Source organism: Camellia sinensis, chromosome 9 (genome assembly GCF_055761805.1).
Source record: "Camellia sinensis isolate YWXY chromosome 9, ASM5576180v1, whole genome shotgun sequence".
Taxonomy (NCBI): domain Eukaryota; kingdom Viridiplantae; phylum Streptophyta; class Magnoliopsida; order Ericales; family Theaceae; genus Camellia; species Camellia sinensis.
This window is the reverse complement of record NC_138969.1, coordinates 108,893,281-108,906,025: the sequence shown is the minus strand read 5'-3', so window position 1 is coordinate 108,906,025 and position 12,745 is coordinate 108,893,281. Positions and strand designations below refer to the sequence as shown.

At 40.4% G+C, this 12,745-nt stretch overlaps 1 protein-coding gene across 4 annotated transcripts; it reads right to left on the bottom strand.

Annotated features, from left to right (window-relative positions):
- Positions 1-633: 633 nt before the first annotated feature.
- Positions 634-12,261, bottom strand: LOC114306907 (potassium channel KAT3). Of its 4 annotated transcripts, none has more exons than XM_082887402.1 (12): positions 11,570-12,260; positions 11,222-11,437; positions 10,932-11,090; positions 10,770-10,827; positions 10,352-10,669; positions 9,979-10,218; positions 9,715-9,813; positions 9,582-9,614; positions 9,302-9,487; positions 8,358-9,177; positions 7,617-8,119; positions 634-2,575 (listed from the first exon to the last, which is right to left on the bottom strand). In XM_082887402.1, exons 1-11 carry the CDS (start codon positions 11,752-11,754, stop codon positions 8,097-8,099), a joined length of 2,337 nt encoding a protein of 778 aa, XP_082743528.1. In that variant the 5' UTR covers positions 11,755-12,260; the 3' UTR covers positions 634-2,575; positions 7,617-8,096. The 4 variants fall into 4 exon arrangements, with proteins under 4 accessions (XP_082743528.1, XP_082743527.1, XP_028108027.2 ...); XM_082887401.1 differs by having other exon boundaries at positions 7,617-8,100; positions 11,570-12,258; XM_028252226.2 differs by lacking the exons at positions 634-2,575; positions 7,617-8,119 and having other exon boundaries at positions 8,144-9,177.
- Positions 12,262-12,745: the final 484 nt, after the last annotated feature.

Sequence of the window (12,745 nt, the reverse complement as noted above, 5' to 3'; positions counted from 1 at the left end):
CAACCTCTGTTTGGTTTGCCTAGCTTGTGCCATGGTCGCTTGTATTGTCTTTTGCGTTGGGTTTGAAGATGAGCAGAGGTCCAAGGCAAGTCTGGCTGCGATGGTTTTTGGTCCAAGCGAGTTTGCTGGAGTGAGGTCATCTCTCTATGTGGTCTCGTCAGTGGCTATCGGAGGATCTTCAGTCACACCTGCCATGGATGTATTTGAGTATTCGTACAGACGGCGCCAATTGTGGAGAAGTGGTTTGGAAATACTCTTCAGATCCTGTGAGATGCTAGTAATCCTCAGCTAGTCACCTGAAAAGATACAAACACTCCGGTCAGGGGTGCCGTAATTAGCACTCCGACGGACAAGTCAGTTCAGACACTCAGGATATCTTGTTTACTAAGTTAAGTGAAGTGATTCTTACATACCTTTCTAAATCTGTGGTTCTTGTATTTATACTTGCTTTTTGGGCCTCGGGGCCTGAGCCTACTTTTATCCCATTCCCCTTTTATTTATTCGGAGCTACTGATCTCCGGCTATTCGGCCTTACTAATGTATTCGGCATCCTAGTCACGCAATGTGGAGCCAAATAATATCTGATTTCTGCGGTACGCACCTTCCGACTCTTCTATTTATTCGGCTCCCACAGATGACAAGTATGACATATTACATATTTACATAATATGGAAAGAAAATAAAAGAAGGGGATAAAAAGAAGCAAGAGTGGGGAATTATTACATTACTTTGAAATATCACAAATCCAAATAAAGGAGGAGAGGAATAAAAATATTACATCAAAATATCCTCTCAAATCACTCTTTAATTAAAAGAAAAACAGAAAAACAGAAGCTTCAGGGGGTCTCGAAGACTGTCGGAAACTGTTTTGTTCGGCACCAGGAGGCTGCTGGGATTCTATCCAGGAGATGATAGCCGGCCAACCAAAAGATGAGTTGGCCGGCTGGCCAATAAGGGCAAGCCAAACTCTATTTTGCTTCAAACACCAGAAAACCAGACGTAAAATATACAAGTGGCTCAACTAACTACTTCCAGTTAGCTTACAACAAGTTTATAACATGAAATCAAAGCGAGAAAAACAATAGAAGAAAGAAAATGCAAGAAAGTAAAAGAAAATGGAAAGTGTGCAAAATTTACATTCCAAGGAAGGATTTAATTTTCAAACTTCCTTTTGATCACCCTCAAGCTTAGGAAGCATGCTCTCAATTCTCAGGTTGGAAATTCAAAATTTAAGTTGGAATGGTGTTTTGGGGCTATTTAACAGTGTTTGGGGGAGAAGAGTTACAACTCTGTATTTTTCTCTCTTTTCAAGAACACTCACTCTCTTTTAGATTATGCTACTTGATTATGGCTATATTAGAATTTATGGGCTAGGTTTGATATATTGAAAGATGGTGTATCAGTGTGTATGGAAGTTTTGGCTCAAAACATACACTTCTCTCTTTTTTCCCTCTAACTCTCTTTTTTCTCTCAGTTCAATTCCATTCTTTTTTTCACATTCTAATCCTCTCTATCTCTATAAGCAATCAGGGAAGGTTGCCAATTCAAGGAGAATGTGGGAGACAAGGATGATGGGGTGACAAGGGTGGTTGAAATGAAATCAACCTTATGGAAGATGACAAACTCCCTTTTGGCAATGGAGGCCAATGGAAGATAATGGAGGGGGCCTAGATATATCTTGTGCATGAATATAACAAGAAAATATCTGAAATGACATGAACCACATGCTTTCATCAAGAATTCTGCCGAAACTGCCCTGCTCCTAGGAAAATTAGCCGACCGGCCAATTTCTTGACTGGCAGCCAATTAACTTGACTGGCCGGCCAATTATTTAGCTAGCTGGCCAAAAAAGTGGCCGGCGGGCCAAAAAAGTTGGCCGTGACTGATCCCAACAATGGAATGGTTTCTTTGTTGGTTTGTAATCGAGAGACCATTATGTTGTAAATTATGAAATAAATGGTTGCATTTCCCCTTCCTCCAGATTTGCTTAGAATTTAGAAGTACACATCTTAATTTTTCTTAGCTAACACAGTATGTTTTCTATAACTTCAACTGGGTCCTGTTCAAGAAATTGGTTACTTCAATATTGACAAGTCAGTCAGGTTTCCATGAACTTATGTTTTAGTATCATGTATCTACTAAAATTAGCCAATTTAGCATTTGTTTTATCTTATTACATGCCATTACTTTCTTTTCCTTTTCCTGTAATTTATGCTAGTGAATAGAGATTTCATATCAGGCTCTATTTTAAGCAGGGAAATTCGAAAGGAGATCTTGATAGTGGGAACAAGAGTTCAAAATATCTGCATGACAAAATTATCAAATGTGCTGATCGTCACAATCTTTTGCGTCCTGAAACTATTGAATCATTTCTCTCCTTGTATCAAATTACTGCAGATCCAAAGTAGAGTATGTGATAGAATTATATTCTACAATTTTCATTTTCTGTTTTACTTTTCTTTTCTCAGTTTTCAATTTGTTTTGGCCTGACCTTTTGTGCAGATATTGTGAATTGGGTTGGGAGATTTTTGAGGCATTTGAGAAATACACAATTTGGCAAGTATTAGAGGTGGCTCTGTTGGCATGAGTTGTAAAGCAAGTGTGCATGTGGTATGAATTGTAAAGCAAGAGTGCATGTGGCATGAATTGTAAAGCAAGAGTGCATGTGGCATGAGTTGTAAAGAAAAGGGATTGTCTAGAATAAACTCTGTATGATAGTCTATATATATGGACTTGTATTTCATAGAAAAAATGAATAAGAGCTATACAGTTGTTCCATGTCTCTACATGGTATCAGAGCAGAGATCCTAGGCTTTCTGCTTCACACTTTACACCTTCACGCCGACTATGGCAACTCCATCCACAGACCAAACATCCATTACCAACCCAACCCTAGAAGACCTAACATCCAGAATGACAGATTTACTGTCCCAGACCCTGACTCAGAACCAGGCACCAACCCATGAAATTTCCGCTGCACCGATCGGCATCAAGTTGGATGGCACCAACTATGCTCTGTGGTCCCAAGTTTTGGAGATGTATATCTCCGGCAAGGATAAACTTGGATACATCAATGGAGATCTCCAGCAGCCCCAACAAACTGACCCAACATGGCGAAAATGGCGGACTGAAAATTCGATTGTGAAAGGGTGGTTAATTAACTCCATGGAACCAAGCATGATTGGTAATTTCATTCGATTCCCAACGGCAAAAGCAGTGTGGGATGCCATTGCCACAACTTTTTTTGATGGCACAGACACATCGCAGGTTTATGATCTCAAGAAACGGGTGACCAAGATGCGACAGGGCGGTGGGCAAATTGAAACCTACTACAATGGCCTTCAGGCCTTATGGAGGGAGATCGATTTCCGACGCCCCAATCCGATGGTCTGTCCCAATGATATTCAGAAATTTACTTCCATTCTACAAGAGGACCGAGTGTATACCTTTCTTGATGGCTTAGACGATCGGCTTGACAAGGTTCGTAGCGACGTACTCCTCATGAACCCGTTCCCCTCAGTCGAACAGGCATATGCCTATGTTCGCCGTGAAGATTCACGACAGTCCGTGATGATGGTCAGCACAGATGGACAGGTTGGCGCTGCTATGGCATCTCGAGGAGGAACCCGCTCCAATCCGCAGCCTCTGAAACAGCAGCTATCGATGGTCCCAACTGGGAAATCTGCAGCTGGAACTCGGCCTGCAGCTGGAACTCGGTCCAGTGCAGCGCTGCCCAAATCTGGTTTGTCTTCTTCCAGCCGTAGCTCAGGGAAGCCATCTACTGAAGGTCATGGATGTACTTATTGCGGCAAGCCCAAACACACCCGTGAGACCTGTTTTAAATTACATGGGTTTCCAGAATGGTGGGACGAGTTCAAAGCCCGGAAACAAAGTGAAAGTGAAGCTGCTGTCAACAGTGTTTCGGGACGGGCTGCTTTAGCACATGCGGAGCCCGAGTTGTCTCTTCTAACATCCACAAGTACTTCTCATCTCCTAGATGGCTCTACCCCTTTCAGTGCTTCAGGTAACTGTGGTTACGCTTTATTTAATTCCATTCCGGATGCCTTTAATGGTTGGATACTTGATTCGGGAGCCACCGATCATATGACGTTTGATCCCAATGACTTTACTTCTATTACTCAACCAAAACGGGTAAATATTGCTAATGCCAATGGGGTCACTTATCCGGTTACAGGAGCTGGCACTGTCTCTCTCTCTTCCTCACTCTCATTGTCAAACACTTTACTTGTTCCATCCCTATCAAGTAAATTAATATCTGTGGGACAAGCTACTGAAGAATTCAATTGTTGTGCACTAATATATCCCAAGTTTTGTTTTCTTCAGAATATTCTCACCAAGGAGATCATTGGTCGTGGTACTAAGAGGGGGGGGCTATATGTTATGGATGATTTCAGTCCCGGCCAAGCTCATCATGTACAACAAGTGCCCAATGTGAAACGTCAACAGATTTGGCTTTGGCATCGTCGCTTGGGGCATCCATCCTTTAGCTACTTAAAGCATTTGTTACCCGATTTATTTTCTGCCATTAGTGAGTCTGATTTTAAATGTGACACTTGCATTTTGGCCAAGAGTCACCGTGTGCCTTATCCTTTAAGTTTGAATAAAAGTAATGTTCCATTTACTTTGGTACACTCCGATGTTTGGGGACCTTCTCCAGTTCTAACTCCTTCTGGGATTCGTTGGTTTGTGACCTTTGTGGATGACTGTACTCGCATGACTTGGGTTTATTTGTTGAAACATAAGAGTGCCGTATTTCCTCTTTTCCAGTCCTTCCATGCCATGATTCAGACTCAATTCTCTGCCAAGCTTCAGATTCTCCGCTCCGATAATGGTGGCGAATATATGAATGATGCATTCAAGAGTTATTTTAACACTCGTGGTCTCATTCATGAGACCAGTTGCTCTACCACTCCTCAACAGAATGGTGTGGCGGAACGGAAAAACCGACATATCTTGGAGACTGCTCGGGCCCTTTTGATTGGTGCCCATGCCCCTCGTAGTTATTGGGCCGATGCCATTGTTACAGCAGTTTATTTGTTGAATCGCATGCCTTCCAAAGTCTTGGACTTTCAGACACCGCTTCAGGCTCTCTCATGCCATGGCTCTTTACCCTCTGTCCTGATGCTCCCACCTCGGATATTTGGGTGTGTTGCTTTCGTACATCTCCCGAAACCTCAACGTACTACGCTTGATCCTTGTGCTCTACGTTGTTTTTTTCTGGGCTATGCAACGCATCAGAAAGGGTATCGATGTTATCATCCCCCCACCCGACGTACTTATGTTACCATGGATGTCACATTTCTCGAGTCTGAGTTCTTTTTCCCTAACCCCATGACCGATTCTCCTCTTCAGGGGGAGATACGACATAATGAAGAGCAGAATTGGGCTGTTTTCGATTTCCTAGCAATGGGGACAGAAGTAGCTTATCCCGAGCCTACCGCAGCTTCTACCACTACTACAACCGCCGCTCCTACTGATGTATCAGGAAGGTCTGCTGACCGTGGAATGGAAATCATAACTACACCAGCTTGTATGGCTGACTGTAGAGAAGAACCTGGTAGAAGTCTCGACGATGAAGACCCCACTCATCCCCCTCTAATACCCGAGACTGATCAATCTCTTGCGAATATTCGTAAGGTAACTACTCCTCCTCCTGATAATGCTTGTGATACTTCTGTTGGTTATCAATTACCTTTCAGGCATAACCGTGGAAAACCACCAGACCGATACTCTCCAGATCATGTGAGTAAGAAATCCATATATCCGATTGCCAATCATGTCTCATCTCAGAGGTTATCAGATTCACTCAAAACATTTGTACACCAGTTGTCTGTTGATCATATTCCTAACCAAGTACCCGAAGCCTTGAGTGATCCGAAATGGATGCATGCTATACAAGAGGAAATGGCGGCTCTTCAGAAAAATCAGACATGGACACTTATTCCTCTGCCGAAAGGGAAGAAGACTGTTGGATGCAAATGGGTCTTTTCTATCAAACACAAGGCTGACGGATCTATTGAGAGGTATAAGGCAAGACTTGTGGCGAAGGGGTACACACAGACTTATGGCATAGATTATCATGAGACGTTCTCTCCAGTGGCGAAGCTGAACACAGTCAGGGTATTATTGTCTCTTGCAGCTAATCTAGATTGGCCATTGCATCAGTTTGACGTACGGAATGCCTTCCTTCATGGTGATCTCAAGGAGGAAGTATATATGGATGTTCCACCTGGATTTTCATCTTCTCAAAATGGAGTCGTATGTAAACTGAATAAGGCACTATACGGCTTGAAGCAATCTCCCCGTGCATGGTTTGGCCGGTTTAGCATGGCTATGCAACAATGTGGTTTCAAGCAGAGCAATTCAGATCATACACTATTCCTAAAACACTACAAGGGAAAAATAACAGCGTTGATTATTTATGTTGATGATATGATAATTACTGGCGATGACGTTGGGGGGATTTCTAAACTCCAAGAATATTTGGCGACCGAATTTGAAATGAAAAATCTGGGTGGGTTGAAGTATTTTTTGGGAATTGAGGTGGCTCGGTCAAAGCAGGGCATCTTTCTATCCCAAAGAAAGTATGTGTTGGATTTACTCGCAGAAACTGGAATGCTTGATTGTAAGGCTGAGGACACTCCAATTGTTCAGAATCATCACCTAGGAGAGTATTCTGATCAGCTACCTGCGAATAAAGAGAGGTATCAAAGGATAGTTGGAAGACTAATCTATTTGGCACATACTCGACCGGATATCACATATGCTGTGAGCGTTGTAAGTCAATTCATGCACTGTCCTAGTAAAGATCATATGAATGCAGTTGTTCGAATACTTCGATACTTGAAATCAGCCCCAGGGAAAGGACTTATGTTCTCTAAGAATAATCATCTAAATATTGGTGGTTATACAGATGCAGATTGGGCAGGCAACAATACTGACAGAAGATCTACTTCGGGATATTTCACCTTTGTAGGAGGAAACCTTGTTACTTGGAGGAGTAAGAAACAAAAGGTCGTGGCTCTTTCTAGTGCAGAAGCTGAGTTCAGAGCGATGAATAAGGGACTTTGTGAACTCCTTTGGTTAAGGAAGTTACTTACAGAATTTGGTTTCCCACCTGCTTCAGCAATGGAATTATTTTGTGATAACAAAGCAGCCATTAGTATTGCTCACAATCCGGTCCAACATGATCGTACAAAGCATGTTGAAGTGGATCGACATTTCATCAAAGAAAAGCTCGAGACTGGGATAGTTCAGTTTCCGTTTGTTAAATCAGAAGATCAACTGGCAGACATGCTAACTAAAGGCGTGTCAAGTAAAGTGTTCTACAACTCACTCGACAAGTTGGGCATTGGCGACATCTTTGCACCAACTTGAGGGGGAGTGTTGGCATGAGTTGTAAAGCAAGTGTGCATGTGGTATGAATTGTAAAGCAAGAGTGCATGTGGCATGAATTGTAAAGCAAGAGTGCATGTGGCATGAGTTGTAAAGAAAAGGGATTGTCTAGAATAAACTCTGTATGATAGTCTATATATATGGACTTGTATTTCATAGAAAAAATGAATAAGAGCTATACAGTTGTTCCATGTCTCTACAAACTTGGTTGTCTTCTTGTACAGAGAATTGATGGTTGATCTGCATTCCTATGTCTGACACATCGAAACAGGGAAAATAGTTTTGGAATTGTCTATTTTTATACCAGCAGATCATGACAATTTGCAAAATGAGTTTTGTCAGTATATATGGAGTGAACAAAATTATTTTTTATTTTTGTTCATCCTATAATGGGTTGAAGGCAACCACATGTAAATTGAATTTTCCAGTATTATTAATCACCTTGAAAGATACACTCGGATTGTTTGATGTGGCCTAGCGACTTTTTGTTAGACAGACTATACATTATTACACAATTGCCTTGAAGCTACAAGCACATTCGTTGTTCAAGGCAGCTTTTCAACAATCATTAATCATTTTGAAGGAGAAACAGATGGTCCCCATCTCGGATGACACATAAGTCATCTATTTCTGCATTCTCTTCATTTACAACTTTTGTAAGTTTGTAGCCTCCAAATTTTTCACCTGCAGTTCCACCAAGTGCCTGATGACAAACAGATAGAAGCACTAAAAAAGAAAACATGCTTTTTTCGTTATTTAATTTTTTATCTTTTTAACAGAGCAGCATTGCCAGTCAGTAGTTAGTAATCTGTTGTGTGCTTAAAATTGTCTTTTGTATATTTTAATTGAATCTGTCAACTTATAAATATGATTATTACTCTTGTTATTAACATGCAGGTTCATTGTCGAGGATTCTTTTGCGGTCAAACATAGCTGCTTACCGGCAATCCTCAAGAGCTCTTCTAGGGAATCAGGTAGAATTATTAGCTTCGCAAGCTGCTTTTGTGACTTATTCTTCTCATGGAGGAACTTCATGTGAATGGTGACTCTCTTAGTCAATTTGTTAGCAACCTCTCTATCAGTTGGACCACTAGAATGTCCAGTGCTGCAGGTTGTCAATACGTCCCTAAGCTGAGACTGAGAAGAGTTTGAACAATTGGAGCCGCCTTTGTTTCTTGTAGTACTAGTAGTGGTAGTAGTAGGTTTGAAGTGACCATTCCCAGTGTAGTGGTGAACTGTTTCTGGGCTGAAAAGTTGTATTTTGTGGTCATCTAATGTCCTCTTCCTTGTATTTTCATAACTTAGTATGAGGTCATATATGGTTTTGTTTTCTTGTTGTAGAGCTAGAGCTTTTGGGGTCCACCCTCTAGCATCTGGTTTGTTTACATTTGCTCCTCCTTCCAGAAGAATTCTAACCATTTCAATATGCCCTTTACAAACAGCATGATGAAGAGCTGTTTTTCCATCGCCAGCAACTGTTGTTGTCGCTGTTGAATTGACTACAATCATTCCTCCTTCTTCTTGGCCACTAAAATTGTGCATTTCTCCTCCTTTTTCTTCATTCTTCTTCCCTGCAGAAACATCCGAATTAAGGAAGCTGCCTATAGCCCTCATATCTTGTTTCAATGGATCTCCTCCATGCAGATGCTCTTCACATACAATCTGAGAAAAGTTTCCTCTTTCTGTTCCTCTGTTGTCAGGGTTCAAATCTAGATCTGTCCGTTGGTTTACAAATCCAATGCTTTCCATTCCTGTCAGTTTCTGTGAATGGAAGCATAGAAATCAATCTTTCTTAAATTTTTTGTTTTGGGGGTTGTGGAAGAATCCAATAATATAATATATTTCCTCGAACTTGAAGGAAGAGGCAGTTTAATGTTGTGCATACCTTGAAAAGATTGTTCATGATAATGTCACCATCTTCTTTATTTTCTTGAATAATGTTCATCAGTGTAATTCTGCTCATCCGTAGTATTTGAGAAATCTCAGTGGTTCGAACTGTGAATGGCTGCGGCCTATAACATAGAACCCCTATTTCTCCAAACATGTCCCCTGCAATGGCCTTTCCAAGAACCTGTACAGTGCATGAGAGAGATTGTGAAGTTAGCTTTCCTTTGTTCTTTATTCTACAAAAGATATTGAATCTGATTTTACTGGAAATTACATACACAGTCATGCCCATCAACATTCGTAATCAAATCCTGCCATCATAAATCATTACCGGTCCAGAAATGTTAGTTAGACGTTGTTTGTGAATTACAAAAATCATATTAGATGAATATATTAAGATCACTCACTCACCACTGCTCCTGAGACCAGAATGTAAAGATCTGTTGGAGCCTCATTCTGTAGGATTACATCTTCCTTTGGTGGGAAATACTCTGCTTCCATTTCAGGAACCTTTTTGTAAACAAAGTATTATTGCTAAGTATCTCGTAAAAATTATGTGAAGCTTCCTTTTTGCTTGTATTTGTGAATATGAAAATTATATTCAAACATTAGAATGAAAACTGAGGAAGATCTTCAATCACACAAAAAATTTAAAAGGGAGAAAAAGATGAATACCAATTGGAAAAGGAAGTCGTGAGAAACACCATGGAAAAGATGGGCATTTTGAACGATAGAGAAGAATAGAAACTGTGCAATACTCAAACGGATGCCTTTTGGCAGACCATTCAAAGTCTCTTGCTGTTTCAATCCTTGTGTTTTGAAATTGAGACATACGTGAGACAGAATTTGATCCTGTATGCGCGAGGGCAATTGATTTCGCCTGGCAAATTCTGAAGTAGCTCTGACTGTATCCCTCTGGTATTAAAATTTCCAATTCCTTTCAGAATCTCTGTACTTAAAAAAAAAAAAAAAAAAGAAAGAAAGAAAGAAAGAAAGGCAAACAAACAAACAAACAAACAAAACAAAAAACAAGAAAAGGGGTACATACAAAGTTTCTGGTGCGGCTGGTCCAGTGAACAACGAGGTTTGTCATGTTCCCAATGATGTATGAAGTCAAACCCAAGTTGAAGAGCATGTAAAAGATATCAAACAACATCTCTCTGGAATTCTCAGCATGCAAATCGCCATAACCAGTAGTAGTTAGGGTAGTGATAGACCAGTAAATTGAAGTTACATATCTGTCCCAAAGGCTTGCTTCTTTGAAATTTGGGTAGACTGCACCTATCCATGTTTTGTTTGGATCTGGGTGTCTATCTGCAATCAAATAGTATATGCATCCAGCACAGTGTACTGCAAACAGTGTAACCTGACAGACAAACAAACAAAAGGAATTCAATGATGATATCCTTTATGAATAATGAATGATCTTTACAAATAAATAAATAATTGTATGATTGGTGTCTTACTGAGATGAGTTTTGTGCACCGGGTCCAGAAGTAGTTGAAGCGAATGTCCTTCTCCAGTCTGAAGAAAAGAAAAACTTGAGTTATACATAAAGTAAGTATACGAATATTGTGCAGAATTTGGAAAACCAAAGACATGATTTGTTGAATCTGTGTCTGGTGGACCTTGCAAACAGGGAGCTAACTCGTCTGAGGCGCCAAAGTCTGAGCATGTTAAGTAATTTAAAGCCAATCCCACTACTATGACTAGGGAAGAGGAGGAGGCTCAGAGGTTGGAATGGCACTGTCGAGCAGATATCGAAAGTAAACCATGTTGATATGTACCTGTAAGTATAAAGTGGGAAAAAAATGATATCATATATAAAGAGAAATCCTTTGTTGGAGAGAAAACAGTGTCTAATCTATTGATGATTCCTATCAGGTTAATCAAACAAGAGACTCTGGTATGGGTATACCTGATTGCAATTTTCTTTGGGTCATCAATTAGAAGGTAAGATTGACTGTCAAGATATGCCACAAAGAAGGTGAGAATAATATCAATGGCAAAGAATCCATTGACAACATTGTCAATTATGAAAAGCGCATCTCGTTTGTAGGTCAGAAATGCAAACTCAAAAGGGCAGATCCAAGCTGAGTAAATGACTAGACCAATCAAGAACATTTCCCAAGCCCTGAAATCAAGAACAAACCAGAATATGATGTGAGAGGTGGCAAAAAAAAAAACAAAAAGAAAAACGAAAGAAAAGAGCACCCCGAGTAATTAATTAAGCAGAGTTGGAGATCATTATCATCTCTCATCTCACCTATAACGAGGACTGAAGGGGGAGATGATGCATCTTCGAAGTTTTGTTTCTTGGTTGATTGTAGCTCCGAGGGACGGGAGGAGGAGATCATTGGAGAAGAAGCCACCAAGGCTGTCACCACTACCCCTTTGGAAATCGTCCATGCAGAAACGTCGTAGGAAGTTTTTTGCATAGGAAAATGACATTTCTAATGTGGGTTCTTTTGTTTTTTGTTTTTTGTGAATTCCTCACAGGATATCTACAGTGGAGTTTGTTAAACTTTGATGGAGATAAGTTGGTTGGAAGAGCTTATAAATAGAGCATAGCGTGCCTAGCTGTTGGCTAGTGACACGGGTAAAGGGTATTTTCTTTAATACGACTCTTTATCATGTTTTCAACATAGAGTATGCAACTATTGCATCACTAGTGGGTAGAAAAGATTGGAAGAGGATGAGACGAGTCTTGAAGTGGCAGACATGAGACTCTCTGTAATGCAGTTGAAGCAGGGATATGAGCTCTGCGTGTGTGTGTGTGTGTTGAGAGAGAGAGAGTGTGTGTGTAGAGAAGGAAATGGTAATGGTACTGGTGTCAATGGTGGAAGCCCCATCATCAATAAATGTGGGGGGTAGGGGTGGGAGAGATATACAGTCATGGATTTGGAAGGACAAGATATGAGTGAAAAATATATTGGTGTTTCCATTTCCAAAATCTAGAAATGGACCATACAAGTAGAAGTAAGAGATTTAGTTGGAGGAGAGGAGGGGTTTTTAGGTATATGGATGCCACGTGGATCAATACAGGCTTTTCTTAGGGAGGGGTGACACGGTTAGAAGCGTACAAGGATCCCCTGTCCCAAAAATTCCTGTCCCCATGTCCCAAATTACTCATAACCATTAGATATGTTTTGAAATCCTCAAATCTTGATATTCTCAAATGATCCAATGGTTGTGAGTAATTTGGAACAGGGGATAAGGATTTTTAGTGACAAGAGATCTTTGCTCGTTATATACCTCCTATTTTCAAATGTAGCTATCCTTTTTTATATAAAATATTTACAGACAATATGTTTGAATTTTTTTTACATAATTTTAGGATCAAAAGAACAGAAACATTTGAAGACAGTATGTTTGACAGTGTGACAAAAAGTATGAACAGAGGCTTCACCAAATCAAACTTTGAAATTCTGAATTTAGTTCA

What these genes read in the sequence shown, in the direction of transcription:
- LOC114306907 (XM_028252226.2), bottom strand. Translation starts at nt 11,754, where the DNA reads ATGTCATTTTCCTATGCAAAAAACTTCCTACGACGTTTCTGCATGGAC. An exon ending in GGTGCACAAAACTCATCTCA is followed by an intron (nt 10,670 to 10,769) that starts GTAAGACACCAA and finishes TTTGTCTGTCAG; the next exon opens with GTTACACTGTTTGCAGTACA. An exon ending in TCATGAACAATCTTTTCAAG is followed by an intron (nt 9,178 to 9,301) that starts GTATGCACAACA and finishes TTCCATTCACAG; the next exon opens with AAACTGACAGGAATGGAAAG.